A 15,421-nucleotide genomic window follows, 5' to 3' on the forward strand; every position below is an offset into this window, starting at 1 on the left:
TGAGATTAACCAATAATTCACTTCTAGATACTCAAATTTGTCCATAACCGGGGACACGGCTAATCATGATTAGTTTGTACACTCTGCACTCAGTTTACCGTGGAGTTGGATGGACTCATTTACCTTCGATGCTTCCGCAGTTATTTTTATTTAGATGGCCTTTGGACATGTTATTGTAATAAAAAAATGGAGGACCTCGATGTAATAAAGTGTGTGATTGAACTCTGTTATAAGTCCTCGAGTACTGTGTGTGTCAGCATACCAATCCAGGGATGACACTTAAGCACAGAGACTTCGATCCATTTGGTTCAGGTCACTACAATCATTCTCATAATTATGTGATCCCGTTAATCAAATGACAACATGTGTCTATGGTTAGGAAACTTAACCATCTTTGATCAACGAGCTAGTCTAGTAGAGGCTTACTAGGGACACGGTGTTTTGTCTATGTATCCACACATGTATCAAGTTTCCGGTTAATACAATTCTAGCATGAATAATAAACATTTATCATGATACAAGGAAATATAAATAACAACTTTACTATTGCCTCTAGGGCATTTTTCCTTCAGCCTAGAACACAGAGAAACAACTATTAGCCATGTGCGGCGCCCCCTTCCACAGTTTAATCCTTCGGTCATATTCTCGTAGTGCTTAGGCGAAGCCCTGCGCGGATCACTTCACCATCACCGTCACCACGTCGTTGTGCTGATGAAACTCTCCCTCGACACTTTGTTGGATCAAGAGTTCGAGGGACGTCATCGAGCTGACCATGTGCAGAACTCGGAGGTGTCGTACGTTCGGTGGTTGATCGGTCGGAATGAGAAGAAGTTCGACTACATCAACCGTGTTGTCAAACGCTTCCGCTTTCGGTCTACGAGGGTACGTGGACACACTCTTCCCCTCTCGTTGTTATGCATCTCCTATATAGATCTTGCGTGAGCATAGGAAAATTTTGAAATTGCATGCTACATTCCCCGACATGCACCCCCCCCCCACCTGAAGGTACACGTTTTTGCCTGGTGGCTCGTGACAAACTCCCTTGCAACATGGACGAACAAATTCTCCCGTCACTTGGGAACCACTATCATATGCCCATTATGTCGTATGGAATGCGAGGATGGCTTCCACACAATGTGTAGGTTCCCCTAGGTGGTGGAGCTTTGAAGGCTGATGGCAAAGGATTGGAGGATCCCGAATATAATGTTCATTGAGAATATAGGACCGAAGTGGCCCTTTGCTATCACAACAAAATAGACGATTTTTAGCAATGGCTCACTTATGTCACATAAAATAGTAGGGCGACTGTTTTCAACCGTCACCCCAACGTCAACAAAGCGCCGTCATGAAAAACAAAATCTTGATGGTACCACTTTTTCTGTCACCTAAGATCGTGTCTTAGGTGACGAACCCAACTTTGTCATAAATGGCTGTTTTTGGGGACGGACAAAACTGTCACCTTTGAAGGTCGTTTTGTCACCTACGATCTTTTTGGTGACGATTCGTTACTACTAATCGGTTCGTCGGTTTAACCGGTCAAACGTTCGGACAAATGGGCCCAGGAGATGTTGACGTGGTTGCTTCCATGTGAGTCCACTTGTGGTTTTATCACTGACGGTGTCCATTAATAATAAGTCGGTTGCCAGTTTTGACGGGTAAACAGTATTGACATATAGGCCCAGAAGATGCTGATGTTGTTGCTTAAATGTGGGTCCACACAGTGCAGATGTGGGTGCTTACAAGTGGGGTCCATACGCTAGTGACGGCTTGAATTTTCATCACAAGTACCGTCACCGATTCTAGATGGCACCAAATCGGTATGGTTTGAATTTGTAGTTGAATTTTAATTTTAATTACTAAAAAGTTGAAATGAAACATTGCCATCACAACTTTCATTAACAATGAGACTTCACAATTGTCACAACACTATACTGCATATTACAATGAGCATCCAGAGGACATACTATCAAACACGAGAAATAAAACACACAAGAAAGTATCATGACGAATGATAATGCACCATCAGTAATTGGCAGGTTGTGAGACAGTCTACTGGGAAGAATGCGACGACTTCCTTAAGACATGACTAAGAATTTCCTTGTTTCTTGTTGATTTTTTTGAAAGCAACGATTTTTCTTCATTGATCCATCTTGACAATTTCAATTTCTTGTTGTTCCTTCCTTTTGAGATCTTTAGTTTCTTGCAAATGTACAACAAGTATTGCATTCAAGTCTTCTTTGAACGTGTCATTAGCTACTCTTGTGTCCCACTCTTGTGCTGCAATCTTAACTTCTGGCACTTGGATTCATTGTTTAGAGGATGAATTCGGCGATGAGGTGCCGATGCTTGAAAGTAAATGAATGACGAGGTCTTTTCCTCAATAATATGCACGTCGGGTAGTAGCAGCACAACCTCTTGTGTGGCCTGGCCTCTTTGTGGTCCATATTTCATTATGCATCATGATTTAAAGTGTTTTTGTGCGCTATTAGTAAACTACAATATGATAGCTCGCACAGTCCATGTGAAGTCGAAACATTAAAAACTACTTACGGATGCTTCTTGTTCACTCGGTCTAATACTGGGATCCTTGTTTATGGTGTGGGCTTCTTCTGAAAACATAGTAGTGGATGCTTTCTTGTTGTTGTTTTTAGCCTTACGGAAGAAGGACACGCACATTAGTATTGCATAACATCAAATAATCACCAATATATAGGTTTTCTATTAAGTTAATTAAATTCTTATAACAAAGCTATGAGGGGGTAACCTATTTTGAACTATCAGTCTTATGTCTAACCTTGACAGCTTCTTTGTTTGCTTTCCCCTTGTCGGAAAGTTGCTATAATATGAAACTAAAATTTAGTATGACGAGGCATCCATAAGTTTGAAATCTCGAGAAAAAGTTGAAACATTATGTATGATTTTTCCCTTGTTCAAAAGTTTGGCCATATTGCTATATTTACATCGTTCAGCAGTTTTTTGCAATTACCAATGCAAAATTCTACAGTAAATTCATTCGCAAGTCAATACTGAGTTATCTCTGAAGAACCATGTGCCCATGAATGTTACAGTATATGAAGTGCAATGTTCAATGAATGTAATAGAGATGCATTTGAAATCAACAAAGAAAGTTTACCATGTAAATAGCTAGGGCACTCTATTCTTTGTTGCAACTGAAGATGAATATACATGTTCATCTATGTCAACATCATAGACATCGTTTGTGTTATTTTGGATCATCGCAAACAGTTCATCTGAGTAACATGTATACCGTTTATCGCACACGCCTTGATCTGGCTAACTATTTCTGTTGTTTTGGCTCCTCGCAAAGAGTTCATATGGATCAACTGTATGTCACGATTCACACATGCAACTCTAATCTGAATCGTGCTTGATTGATCAGTCATCACACATAGTTTGTTTTATTGGTTACAGTTTTATTACCATACCGTTTGCGATTCATACATCGCACACAGTTTGGTCAATTGGTCTCCTATACATGTGTCATGTTAGGACATTCCTGCAGTAGTGAGTGAAACGTCAATAAATAGCCGACATTTTGTAGTGTGGAGTTGCTCTAAGCTGTATAGTTTCCCAAAGGCTCATGAACGCGTGTGCACTTTCAGCTAATCTTGGCACTCTTTGGTTGTGGTCCAGAAATCCAGAGGCATGCTACACGCATGGGGATCTTTTATACAGAGTTGACCGAAGGTCACTGGTGGAGGTTTAGGATTGGAAAATAGGGGAAGAAGGGGTCAACCCGAAAAATTTAGGGGGAGGGGGATTTAGTTAGGAAAGATCTAAAAAATGCCTGTAAAACATGATGGATGTAGTATTATTGTCAAAATCCCTCATGTCTAGCCGAACGTCCGGAGCAATCACTGAAGTACATTAGAACATCTACAAACACAATTAGCTATCTTGCTGCCCTATACGCCCGCGGGCGCGTCCATGCGTGTCCTTGGCAGTGCCTGGATAAAAGCCAATTTGCTCCCTCCACAACCACAATCCTCAAAAGTCGGAACCTTACTATTCTTAAATAGTTCAACTCCACTACAAGTAATTCTCTCAACATGCAGCCTTCTGCCCATCAAGCGTGCAATGTCAGCAACCACCAGCATAATTTTTCAGCCATGCACCGCATTTATTACCTTTAATTATTATTTTAAAAAACATGCACTCTCTCGCCTCACCTAGTCATGCATGTCATACATGTCCAACGCATCATAATTATTCATGTAATTATCCACATCATACATCTTACACAAACTCATGTCATTAGTATGTCATCTTATTCATGTGGTATGAAAAAAATGATGGAACTGGCTGTAGATATTGATCGTTACGATGTATTAAAGAGTGAAAATATGAATTGAAGAAGGAAATACATGCATACAAGTATTTGTTGGTGTGTCTTCTATTCACAAATATAAAAGCATTTTTAAATGAAAAACTCTACAATGCTACAAGACTTTTCAGAGATGCATCTGTTGAAATGAAAAGGAAGGAATACCATATATTAACTTGATAGTCTAACTTGAGATATCTTTTATTAGAAAAATTAATTCAACTTATTTCGAAATTTCTCAAACACTTAAGTTGCTAAGTTACCAAAATAAATGTTAGAAAGCAGTAATAATATTTCGTGACTACATGTCTCTTAATATTTCCACATCAACACGCGGAGAATCATCTAGTTTCATGCAAACCCATGCATAATCATCTAGTTTCATACAAACCCATGCATGGTACGTAGATCATAGAGATAGCATAAAAGCTTAGTAATTCGGATACCGGGCATCACATTAGTCCATCCAAAAGGGCCAGCGAAGTCCAAATTCAACCTAAAACAAAAGTAAAACAACTAAAATATAAAGATAGCATTGGCGGGCGGCTGGAGTTCACCACTTCTTGGTCGGGCCCTTGCCCTTGTGGTCGGCAACGCGAGGGTCCATTTCCTGCATGTATGCATTCGCACGGGAGGATCCTCATTGTCGTCGCCCATGCTCGTGGTGCCACTCGCGTCAGGCTGCCTTCGCCTCCAACTCCGGTGTGCGCATCTGCATGGGAGCCGCATGCACGGGCACCTAGCAGGCGGTGCATGCGCTTGAGGGGAATGGGAGACGGCCGCCCTGCTCCGGATCTGGAGCGGTGCGGAGCGGGACTGGTGAGCGTGGGGTGGGCGACCGCGGCCCACATTGTTGCAGTGGGACCCGGAGGAGCAGGCGGCGGACGTGACGAAGCTCGAGCTCCCAACGGTGTCCAGCTGCGAGCTCCTCATCGTCCGGTGAGTCGCTGCCGAAGCCGGCTTCCTCCTTCACACCTCCTTCACAAGGCCGTCCCAGTCCATGGGATCAGTCTCGCTGCTGAAGTCGTGGCCGGACTTGGCCATGATGGAGGAGGCAAAGAGATTGCGAGAGAAGTGGAGAAGACGGAAGGGAGCGAAGAGGGCGAAAGGACTAAGAGTGCCTAGGGTTTGTCCCATCGGGTGGGGTTTTGTGGGACGGTAGTGAGGGCGGGGTGGGCCAGAGCGGGCCGGTCCGATATGGCCGTGGTGCCTGGACGCGTCTAGGCCTTCGATATTCACCCCAGATATGAGTCGGATATATGGGCACTGTTAGTCAAGGCGTTTGAGCTGGTTTAAAACATTGCGGTTGGATAGCCCGTCCGGTCATTTGGGCGGGTATGGTCCGGTTGTAGATGCTCTTAACAAGGCCGTACCGAAGCTTTATTTTTCTCGTGCATGGCGGTACGAATCGTAGGTGTCCCATGAATCCACACAGACACAGCTAGCATTAAATTGATTTATGACTCCCTAAACCACTACAAATACGTCTCCTCCTCCGAACCCTTCAAATCAAAAGTCATCACTTCACGTCCCAACTCCAAACACAGAACGTATAAAAGATCCAAGAAGAAGACCAGAAACCCGTGCAGAACAAGGGAGGAGGACTGAACCAAGACCGTCTCGCGCGGCCGCTATGCTCTTGGTTTACCTCCTCCTCTTCCTCCACCTCTCTTCCTCCGTCTGCGAGGCCAGCAGCCGGAACCACCGCCTCGTCCTCCCCACGGCCGGCCGCGTCCCCGCGGCCCCTGCATCATCGACTATGACGATGTACCGTCGCCTTCTCCGCGCCCCAATGGTAGGAACGAAAGTACATGCATGTGCATTCACTTCAATCTGGGCTGTATGCAATGCAGGCGTGCTCCTTCCTAGCACACTAATCTGTTCGTGCATTGCGTAATATACATGGCTGATGGCTTGATACAGCAGCAGCACTCGTCGGCGTCCTCCTACTCCCACGACCAAGAACACGTGCGAGGCACGATAGCGATGCAACAGCAGCAGGGGCCTTCTCCGTCGCCGCAGCCGGATGTGACGCTGGCCAGGGACGCCGTCCAGGAGGGCAGTGTGCCGCCGGCCGATCAGGACATGGTGATGCCGCCGCCACCAGGGGACGACAGCGGGGATCAGGAAGCTGCAGGAGGCGGCGATGCCGTCGGCAGTGAGGGAGGATCGTCGGATCTGATCACCGATGATCAGCCGGAGAGCGATGCGGTCGACATCGGCGTCGACTACGTGCCTCCGAAGACGCACCCTCCATCTCACAACTAGATGGTCTACGATGACGACGAAAAAGTTACATTAGCTACATACCAGTAAAACGCTCGTGCGTTGCTACAGGCTATATTGTATATAAATGAATCAGACAAATTATTAATATTGAATCTTATTTCTCTTTCATACACCAACCTCAAGTCGACGGCAGGTTCCGCGATCTAGTGTAGCATAAACATGGCCATATTGGAGGGCTATACTGTATATAATAAAAGGGATTTGTTTTCACTGTATGTATGATACACTGTATGAAAAATGTAACAATGTGACAGTCCAGGCTCCCACAAATCCAGACCATACTGAAGAGAAAAATGTCTAAACTATGAACCATGTTATCTCCAACACGCATACCAAACATAAAACGCCACCCCATGACACACCCTTATGTTTTCCTGTCGGACCCTTCCCTTTCGCTCGGTTTTCGCCGTAGTGAGACCTTTCTCGCTGGAGTCCTCTCCTTTAAAACGGAATGACGCCCACCTCATCTTCGCCATCGCGGCCTCTCTCCTTCACACCATACTTCCCCACGGAGGGATTGCATTTAGACGTCGAAAAAAATCGATGGTGAGGGAGTCATGGAGGAGGGGTAGAGAACGAACCGGTGAAAGCCAAAAAAACCTGCGTACAATGTTTGCTCCGCCTGGGTCATAGAGGAGTCCCCCTGGTAGAGGAGTTTGGGGAGAAGAGGATGACGACACGAGGACACGTCAGGAGGATCGCAAGGAAGGCACGCTAGTAGAGGAGATCAGGGAGAAGAGGACGGCAGCGCGAGGACGTCGGGATTATCATGAGGAGGGCAGGCGATGGGAGGATTGCGTTCACATACACGTTAATGGGCCAGCCCAATGCTATGATGTGATGATGTCAAAGGTGGGCGAAAGATAGGAGTGGTGGGATGAGGTGGAGTGAGGCGAGACTACCAACTAAAACATTAGTAGTAGAGATTATTGAGAGTTGGTATAACATACATAATCCTTATGGAAAATGTTAGGCTGAATCTTTGAGTAAGTGAATCTATCTTGTAAACTCCATTGTAGACCATGCATACACATTATTCTCCAGAAGAACTGGTGCAGATTATTTGAAGGAGCTTGATATCCCACAGACCATAGTCCTCGTGTAGTCTTGCATTGAAAGATATAGATATGTAAGACAGTTAGCTTGGAATGGAATAGATAATTAAATGGAAAAGAGAAGAACTGAAATGAGGTAGAACTTCTAGTAGGGTCACATTTCATTACTCAAACTAACCAAAAGTTTCAGAACCGAGTTCTTGGAGCTCTTTGTCTTTGAGGTCATCATTCTTTATAATCTAAAACATGAACATTTGGTTGGTAAAGAACATTACGTGTTAAATATGGCATGTTATAGCAAGCCTAATATCAGGACCACCTCTCATGGGCACAATCAACTCCCTAAAGCCTCTTTTTTTATCAGATGCATAATGCACATCACTTACCGAGGAAGATTTTAGCCTCTTCAACATAACAATCGGCATCCCTTGTCAAAGCTCACACCAAAATAACTGCACGTGTAATCATTCTACCATTTGATTGATAGACTGAAAATAAGTACACAAAAATAGGAGCTACTCACATTCAAACTTCTGCCAAAAGCTCGTTGATGGTCATGCTCCTTCAACATGTTCACACATAGTGCGTCAAAAAATAATATTCCTCCAACCAGCCCATACAGAATGCCTCAAATTGGCATGATAAAACAAATCCAGATTGCATTATTCATTGAAATGATAAAAAATAAAAACATCTCAAACCAATATGTATGTAGAACCTGAAATTATACCTTATGTATCAAAACCACTATACAGCCTTCCAAAAAGCGAAGGAGGACCATACATAATACAATACTCCTTTCCAGCGCTTTACGTCGCCCGCCTCCCAATGCATGCCTGGTCATCTCCATGGCCTACAGGAGGCGCTTCACCTACAGCAGAATTTCGAGATAGGAATCCCTTCTTCACCTACAGCAAAATTTCGAGATCCCAACACTATCAAGCTAATACAAAGATCCATGAGAAGTGTGAACGCACCAACGTCTCCTGGTATGCATGGACCGTACGGATAACTGATTTGGGAAACGTAGGCGGCGATGCTGGCATGGCCGACGGCACATGATGCATCTATAGTGAGACCGGCGGCGGCCAGCAGCACCGTGGCGGCCCAATTCGATAAGCCCGGCGGTCGAGTACCTGGAAGGCCAGTAGCCCACACCCACGACGTTGGCAAAGTAGCTCGGGATGGCAGCGGCGAATCGCTGGATCACCCGTGTCAGTGACCTCGAGGTGCTGTTGGCGCGAAGGGGAGCATGTTTCCACTTAGGGATGGCAATTTTATCCATGGATCTAGATACCCATGGATACCCGACCCGGTTGAGCAAGGGTATGGAGCACATTTCTGCCCATGGGTTCGTGGATATGGATACCCACGAACAGCCAAGTTGGGCATGGTTATAGTTTGTGCTCCATGGATATCCAATGGATACCCGTATGACATGTGGTGCCATATGCCAGTGATAGTAGAAAGAGCGAATCAATGGGAAATGGCAGGCAATATGCAACTTGTGCCATAAGCTGTATGCTGCAGGATCAACCTGTGGTATGTCACACTTAAGGACTAATCGTATTACTTGTTGCATACTTATGCATGTAGCTTATGTTGCCATTTGCGAGTGAATGATGATGAGTTAATTTGATCTCTGGGAAGGCTTTATGTTGACTTTTCTATGCCCATGGAGCTTCATGGGTATGTGGGTATCCAGCGGGTTTGGGCATGGGCACAAGTTGTGCCCATGGATAATTTGGGGGATGGGCAGAGGGTAGGAAGATGGCTCATGGGTTGGATTTGGACCAGCTCCACCCGCCCCAAACCCGACCCATTGCCATCCCTATTTCCACTGTCGCATATCTCCCATGCGACATCAATGGTCGACAGCATCAGTCTCTCTCGATGGACCGGATCTTCCCTGTCGCCGTATTCGGGGGAGAGGGGGTATGCAGTGCCAAACAGCGGAGGGAGAGGCTTGACCTGGCAGGTTCTTGAGCGGTTTGACAGTTCTTGTTTTTCAAGGATAGTTGAATGCCCTTGCGTTGCTATGGGACATCCAAGATATATATATTGATCAATAACCAGAAGGTTATTAATTCTACTTCACAAACTTCGACAATGCATGAACATTTAATTTTCGATCAAAAAACAAAGGTAACAAACTCCTATAACAGTGGATAAAATACAAGAAATCAGTCTAACTGAAAATACCATGTCTACCTTAGAACGTCTATAATATCAACTAAGAAGTCTGCTACAAAACTTACTAACAGGTGGAAAAGGGGCAGCTAATATCTCTCCAACAAACAAAATCATACCATACAAAATAGATTGCCTGCAGTCAATAAAACAATAGTAGGGCATCTGAACAAAAAAATACATAGGGAAAATGGAACATGTCGTTTCGAAGATTACACTAATCCTGTCAATGTTAACCACAATACTGAAGATAGGCCATAATGGCCACATGACCATCTGCACTGTACTGATAACGGAACTGCGTGTCTTCATTGCTATCATTATAGATTAACATATTTAATTGTTTCAGCACAAAGGTTCCATAATGTCAGGGTAAATTCAAGAATCTTCACACGCACTTAATAGACCATGTAATAGCATGTTGAAAACTACGCAGGAAAAGCATCGTTCCGAGATACTTAAGTCTTGAGGTCAGTCCAGTCTTACCACGAAAATGAAAAGACCATATGATGTTTGGTGCAGCTCCCTATTCATCAGTAGAGAATCCTTCGATTTATTTACATGAAGATTCTTATTGGGCATGGCAGCATCAATCCGAGTATATATATCTGGATCATTGATTCCACACATGTGGAGCAGATATTGGAGATTATTAAGATTCTAGCTTATTCCAAACTTTATTTATTTTTATCCCAATTCTAGACTTCTAATGTCTGTGAAAGAATAAAATCTTGACCGGAACACAAAATGGCAACAATAAGAAAAAGTTATCACCGGAGCAATGCAGTTAAGAGTTCAGGATACCTTTCAGAAAGAAGTGGCATATATTAGCATATTTTATCAAAACAATTCAATCTGCAAATTAGCAAACATGGACATTCCAGTGCATAGTAGTACGAAAAAAGGTGAAAACAAGTGAACTGTGACACAATGTACAATTTAACAGCTGAATCAACAAGGACATGTTAGAATGCGAACATATTGGAGATGAGAATTCCATTGACCTCTTGTTGGACTCTTCAAATCAGATCACTGATGGCGCTTCCAGTAGCAAGGCTTCCCCACGGCAAGGCATCTTTCTGGCTATTGTAGCTCTGGAGGATTATGCCATCAGTAGATAATCTACCAGGACCTAAGGCTTCTCCATCCGGCCACGGCTGCAGCCGCGTCCACATCGTCCTGGATGCTCCACCATATCCGCCTGGACGAGCGCAGGCTCTTCATCACCAACCTCTTGTTTAGCCACGATGCCACGGTGGCCACCAGGCGGCTTGAAACCACAAACGACATACTTGAGCACACATCGCGATGTTGGGGTCACACCCGACAGCGAAACCATGCAACGCGTCATGGCGGCGTTCATGGAGGCGTTGGCGCGATGCTAGCTCCCGGCATGGGCTGGCCTATGCAGGGCACTGCTCCTACCCCGTGCGGCGCCCACGCCACCATCGCACCTTATACCATGCAATCAAATTGGATGATAGAGTGCAAAATAATGGAACAAAATTGATAGAAAGATGAATAATGTGCAAGTAGCAACCTCAAAATATGAGGACTACTCGTTTTGAAGTTTCAGAAGAGTTGATCTCAGAAAACTTCAATTGAACGCAAGACCGAGTAGCAATGTACCCGGATCAGCAGCCTGATTTTTAGATGGTGTAGCTGGCAAATCTTCAAATCTAGTCCCCAATAAGGAATCAAGAGCAGATCATGAAGTTAATATACAGAGCTTCCAGAAATCACACATTCACCTACACCCAAAATGAAGCCTCCACCTGCCAAAATCACATGCCTAGTTCTTATAGTGTCCCAAAGACAGTATGTAAGGCAGCGGAATGGATGATCAAATCATGAAACACAATCTAGTATTTACCAGCGATTCAATATCCTGCACATCGGACTGGATCTCAGAGAGCCTCTGCTTCATCTTGTCTGCTTAGATCTCACCATGTAAGACGAAACCAACAACAGCGAATAGAAATAGGCACGGGAAGAGAGGGTGGCGATCTTGGCGAACACCTCGCAGATGCAGAGTCGCAGTATTAGCGTTCGTAGCCCTGGAACACCTCGCTGCTTATGATTGCTCCTCTTGATCGCCTTTCATGGCATGTATTAAAGATAAATGGTAGCTAACCAGACCTGGCCGCTGCCACCGCCGAGAGGAGGTTGAGTAGTCAGTCGTTTGCGTAGGTGAAAGCTGCTATGTACATCCCTGATCCATCGCCCGCCGTCCAGGATCGACCCATGCACTTGAGACAATATTGGGCGCGCATCGAAGGAGACTTCATGGCTATTCCCGGATCCACCGCCCCCTGTCCTGCTTGACCCATCCACAGGAATCGACACCGGACGCACCGACTCATCGTCGATGCCGACAAGCTGTTTCATTGCGAGGTCAAGGGGGACCGTGGAAGGGCCGCACTGGTGCATGTGCTACGCGCTACTCGCTAGCGGCGTCAACTGGGAAGGGGCGGCTAGGGTTTGAACAGGGAGGAGGAGACACGGCTTGCGTGGATTTTTCGTTGCTTGCTTGTGTGGGTATGATAGTTTTGCTGGTTCTTCCGCCGGATCGCATGGGGGTGGGACCACGTAATTAAGAAGAATGAATCACGTTTGGGGTGGAACGTACGCAGGGAAAACCAACAGCGCACGGGAGGGAGGCGCGACGAAGGGTTCGACGACGTAAGACGAGAAATGGAACGCTGCGTTTCTTTTAGGTATTATATTATATTATATATTATTATTATTATTATTATTATTATTATTATTATTATTATTATTATTATTATTATTATTAGAGAATTAGAGATTAGAGATTATTTGTTTCCTGAAAATCTATTATTTGTTTCCTAAAGCAAATTGCATTAATGAGAGAGATCCGTTGATATGGCTAAGATAGGAAAGAATCTATTATTTGTTTGCTAAAGCAAATTGCATTAATGGAAGAAATCTGTTGATTTGGCTAAGGTAGGAAAGAATCTATTATTTGTTTTCTAAAGCAAATTACATTAATGAGAGAGATTCTTTGATTTAGCTAAGGTAGGAAAGTTAGATCCGTGGTCTTTTGTCATTAGGAAAGTGTTGAAAATAAACCGGACCGGACTACCAACTCCTACATTAGGTTTTTTTCGCTGGTTAATTTTCGTAGATTTTTTTTCGCTCGATTGTCTTGGGTGCGATCGGAGGTTAGGCCCTCGAGTGCGTGGGGGCGGGTGGGGGCTTCGGTACGCGGTTTTTTCGGTTCATGGCGGCTTAGTGTGAGGTGGGACGAGGTGCCAAAAAAACCAAAAAAGGTGAGACAAAAAAAACCTGAAAGCGAGACTACCAACTGCTCCATTAGGAGTATATATATATATATATATATATATATATATATATATATACGGTTTAGAGAAAAACTAGCACAAATAATCGTGCGTTGTAACGAAAAAAATAATCTTATGAACCGGATCGAGGAACTATTTCACCGGACAACGGTGCATCATTTAAGGATCACGACGTGGAGCTTAGGACATGGGGTATCATTCAGAGTAAATACCTCGCGTTGTTGTGGGAATTGGATGCAAGTATTTCAGCGAAAATGATTTTAAGAAACATCAGTAGTTAAACAAACAATATGTAATTGAAATTAAAATACATATTTACTATATTTGATTTATTCTAAAGTCGTAGAATATTTCTTGATCCGAGTAGCCTGCATAATACTTGTTGATATATATGGGTATTTTTCTTTCAATGGTGGCATGATGGGGTGACTTAGTTGCATATTGAGATAATTGAAGTTAATGGATATTGAATATGAGTAGCATGCATAGTACTGTTTTCCCATGCATTGTGACATGATGAGATGCATAATTGCATGTTGAGAGAATTGGAGTTAGTGGGAATCAACTATTTAGGTATAGGATTGATCTAATTGGCAACATTCCTTTATGGAAAAATGTTTGATCTATTTATAACATCATTACAGTACAAAGAACATCAGGAGTATTAAAAATTAAAAAGCACATCAATGTCATGCATTGCAACGTAATAAAAATTCATCACACTCCGGCACTCCTAATTCAATTATTATAGTTTCTTAAAAGAAACAATAAGTATAGTCAAATATCCTTAACATGAAGAAGGTTATGCATTGTCTGACTTGTGGGTCGTGCTTCCCTAATGAGTAAACATCATAATGTTTTTACAAAAAAGGAGTAAACACCACAATTAGGGATAACCGGCTTATAGTAGAAAGAATTGATCAAAATGCAATGGTATTGATTAGGGGAGGTAAAGCTCCAGACATATATAGAGGCCTATAATCCCGTTTTAATTGAAGTCACCGTGTAATTCGCAATGTGCATGTTATAATCCAGCAAGGGTGCTCCCAACGTTGAGGTTAAATTCACAGGCATGGACTGCTTTCCTTATTTCCCTGTCTCAATTTCTTTCCAAATTAGCTTCCTTATTTCTTTGTCATGTTGAGGCAGGCGATGGACTACTTTCCTTATTATCCTGTCTCAATTCCTTCTCAAATCATTGTCTTCCTTGTTTCTCTCTCTGCCCGTCGGTTGCATGTTGCAACATCGGTTGAAATCATCTCTGGACCACTCGAACTCAGTTTTAACCCTTCACTCATTGATTTTCGAGATGGCTCCTTGATACTCGGAGACCTTAAAAGCCTATATAAATTAGGGGAATCGGATGTAAGGGGCGAGGTGGGACTAATTAATAGTTGAAACAACCTTTGCTTCTAAAGAAAAAACTCAGATAGCTCAGCTGGTAGCACAATAGTTTTTTTTCTTTTTTTGTGAAAAGGTAGCACAATAGTTACATGACAAGGAGGTCACGAGTTCAATTCCTTGCAAACATTCTTGTCTTTAGTAAGTATAGATATGTTCTGACGGTGTGTGTTTCGTTTGTATATCGTGTCAGGTTGTTGCTGAAAACAATATTGGTTCTGAAAGATAGTGGAGTTGTTTCATATGTGGTTGTTGGTGTCTTTACACGTTTCATACTCGGTGCCAGCCGGTGGTTGTTTAAACACTTAGCTAACTTTTTTTCGCTTGCCCCACTACTAGCTAGGAAAATTTGGCTATCATTTTTTATATTTAAAATTTTACTTGAACTAAAAGATGTTCAAGGATTTTAAAAGTTATTACGAATTTTAAAACCCATGACTTTAGAAAAGATTCATGGATTTAAAATATATTTATGGATTTCAAAAAATGTTTGCAAATATCAATGATAGTGCGCTTTAACAAATATCAATGAATCTACAAAAAATGAATTAAAAAATTGCAGGAAAATTATAAACTATTTTGTATTTTAATATACATAAATATTAGTAAGTGCTCGTGAATTAAAATGTGCAAGAAAAAGATAAAGAAATCTCTCCCTATAATAATAAAGCACAGATTGACTCTGTGGGTTCACCGTCATCTTCCTTTTTTTGTACTCTCGTACTAGGAAAAAAACGTGTTTATCCCCTCGATCTTGGTTTTTGTTTCAGGTACGTGCAAAGGAATCGAAAAACGAAACGTACCCGGTCGCGTTG

At 43.1% G+C, this 15,421-nt stretch overlaps 1 protein-coding gene across 1 annotated transcript; it reads left to right on the forward strand.

The window, feature by feature from the left end:
• Positions 1–5,889: 5,889 nt before the first annotated feature.
• Positions 5,890–6,787, forward strand: LOC123147694 (uncharacterized). The gene is made up of 2 exons (XM_044566964.1): positions 5,890–6,140; positions 6,269–6,787. The coding sequence occupies exons 1-2, from the start codon at positions 5,979–5,981 to the stop codon at positions 6,611–6,613; spliced, it is 507 nt and encodes a 168-aa protein (XP_044422899.1). The 5' UTR covers positions 5,890–5,978; the 3' UTR covers positions 6,614–6,787.
• Positions 6,788–15,421: the final 8,634 nt, after the last annotated feature.

Source organism: Triticum aestivum, chromosome 7A (assembly GCF_018294505.1).
Source record: "Triticum aestivum cultivar Chinese Spring chromosome 7A, IWGSC CS RefSeq v2.1, whole genome shotgun sequence".
NCBI lineage: Eukaryota > Viridiplantae > Streptophyta > Magnoliopsida > Poales > Poaceae > Triticum > Triticum aestivum.

Bases quoted from the DNA above. Each gene is read 5' to 3' on its own strand.
- LOC123147694 (XM_044566964.1), top strand. From the start codon at position 5,979: ATGCTCTTGGTTTACCTCCTCCTCTTCCTCCACCTCTCTTCCTCCGTC. The intron at 6,141-6,268 runs GTAGGAACGAAA...GGCTTGATACAG, and splicing joins GCCTTCTCCGCGCCCCAATG to CAGCAGCACTCGTCGGCGTC.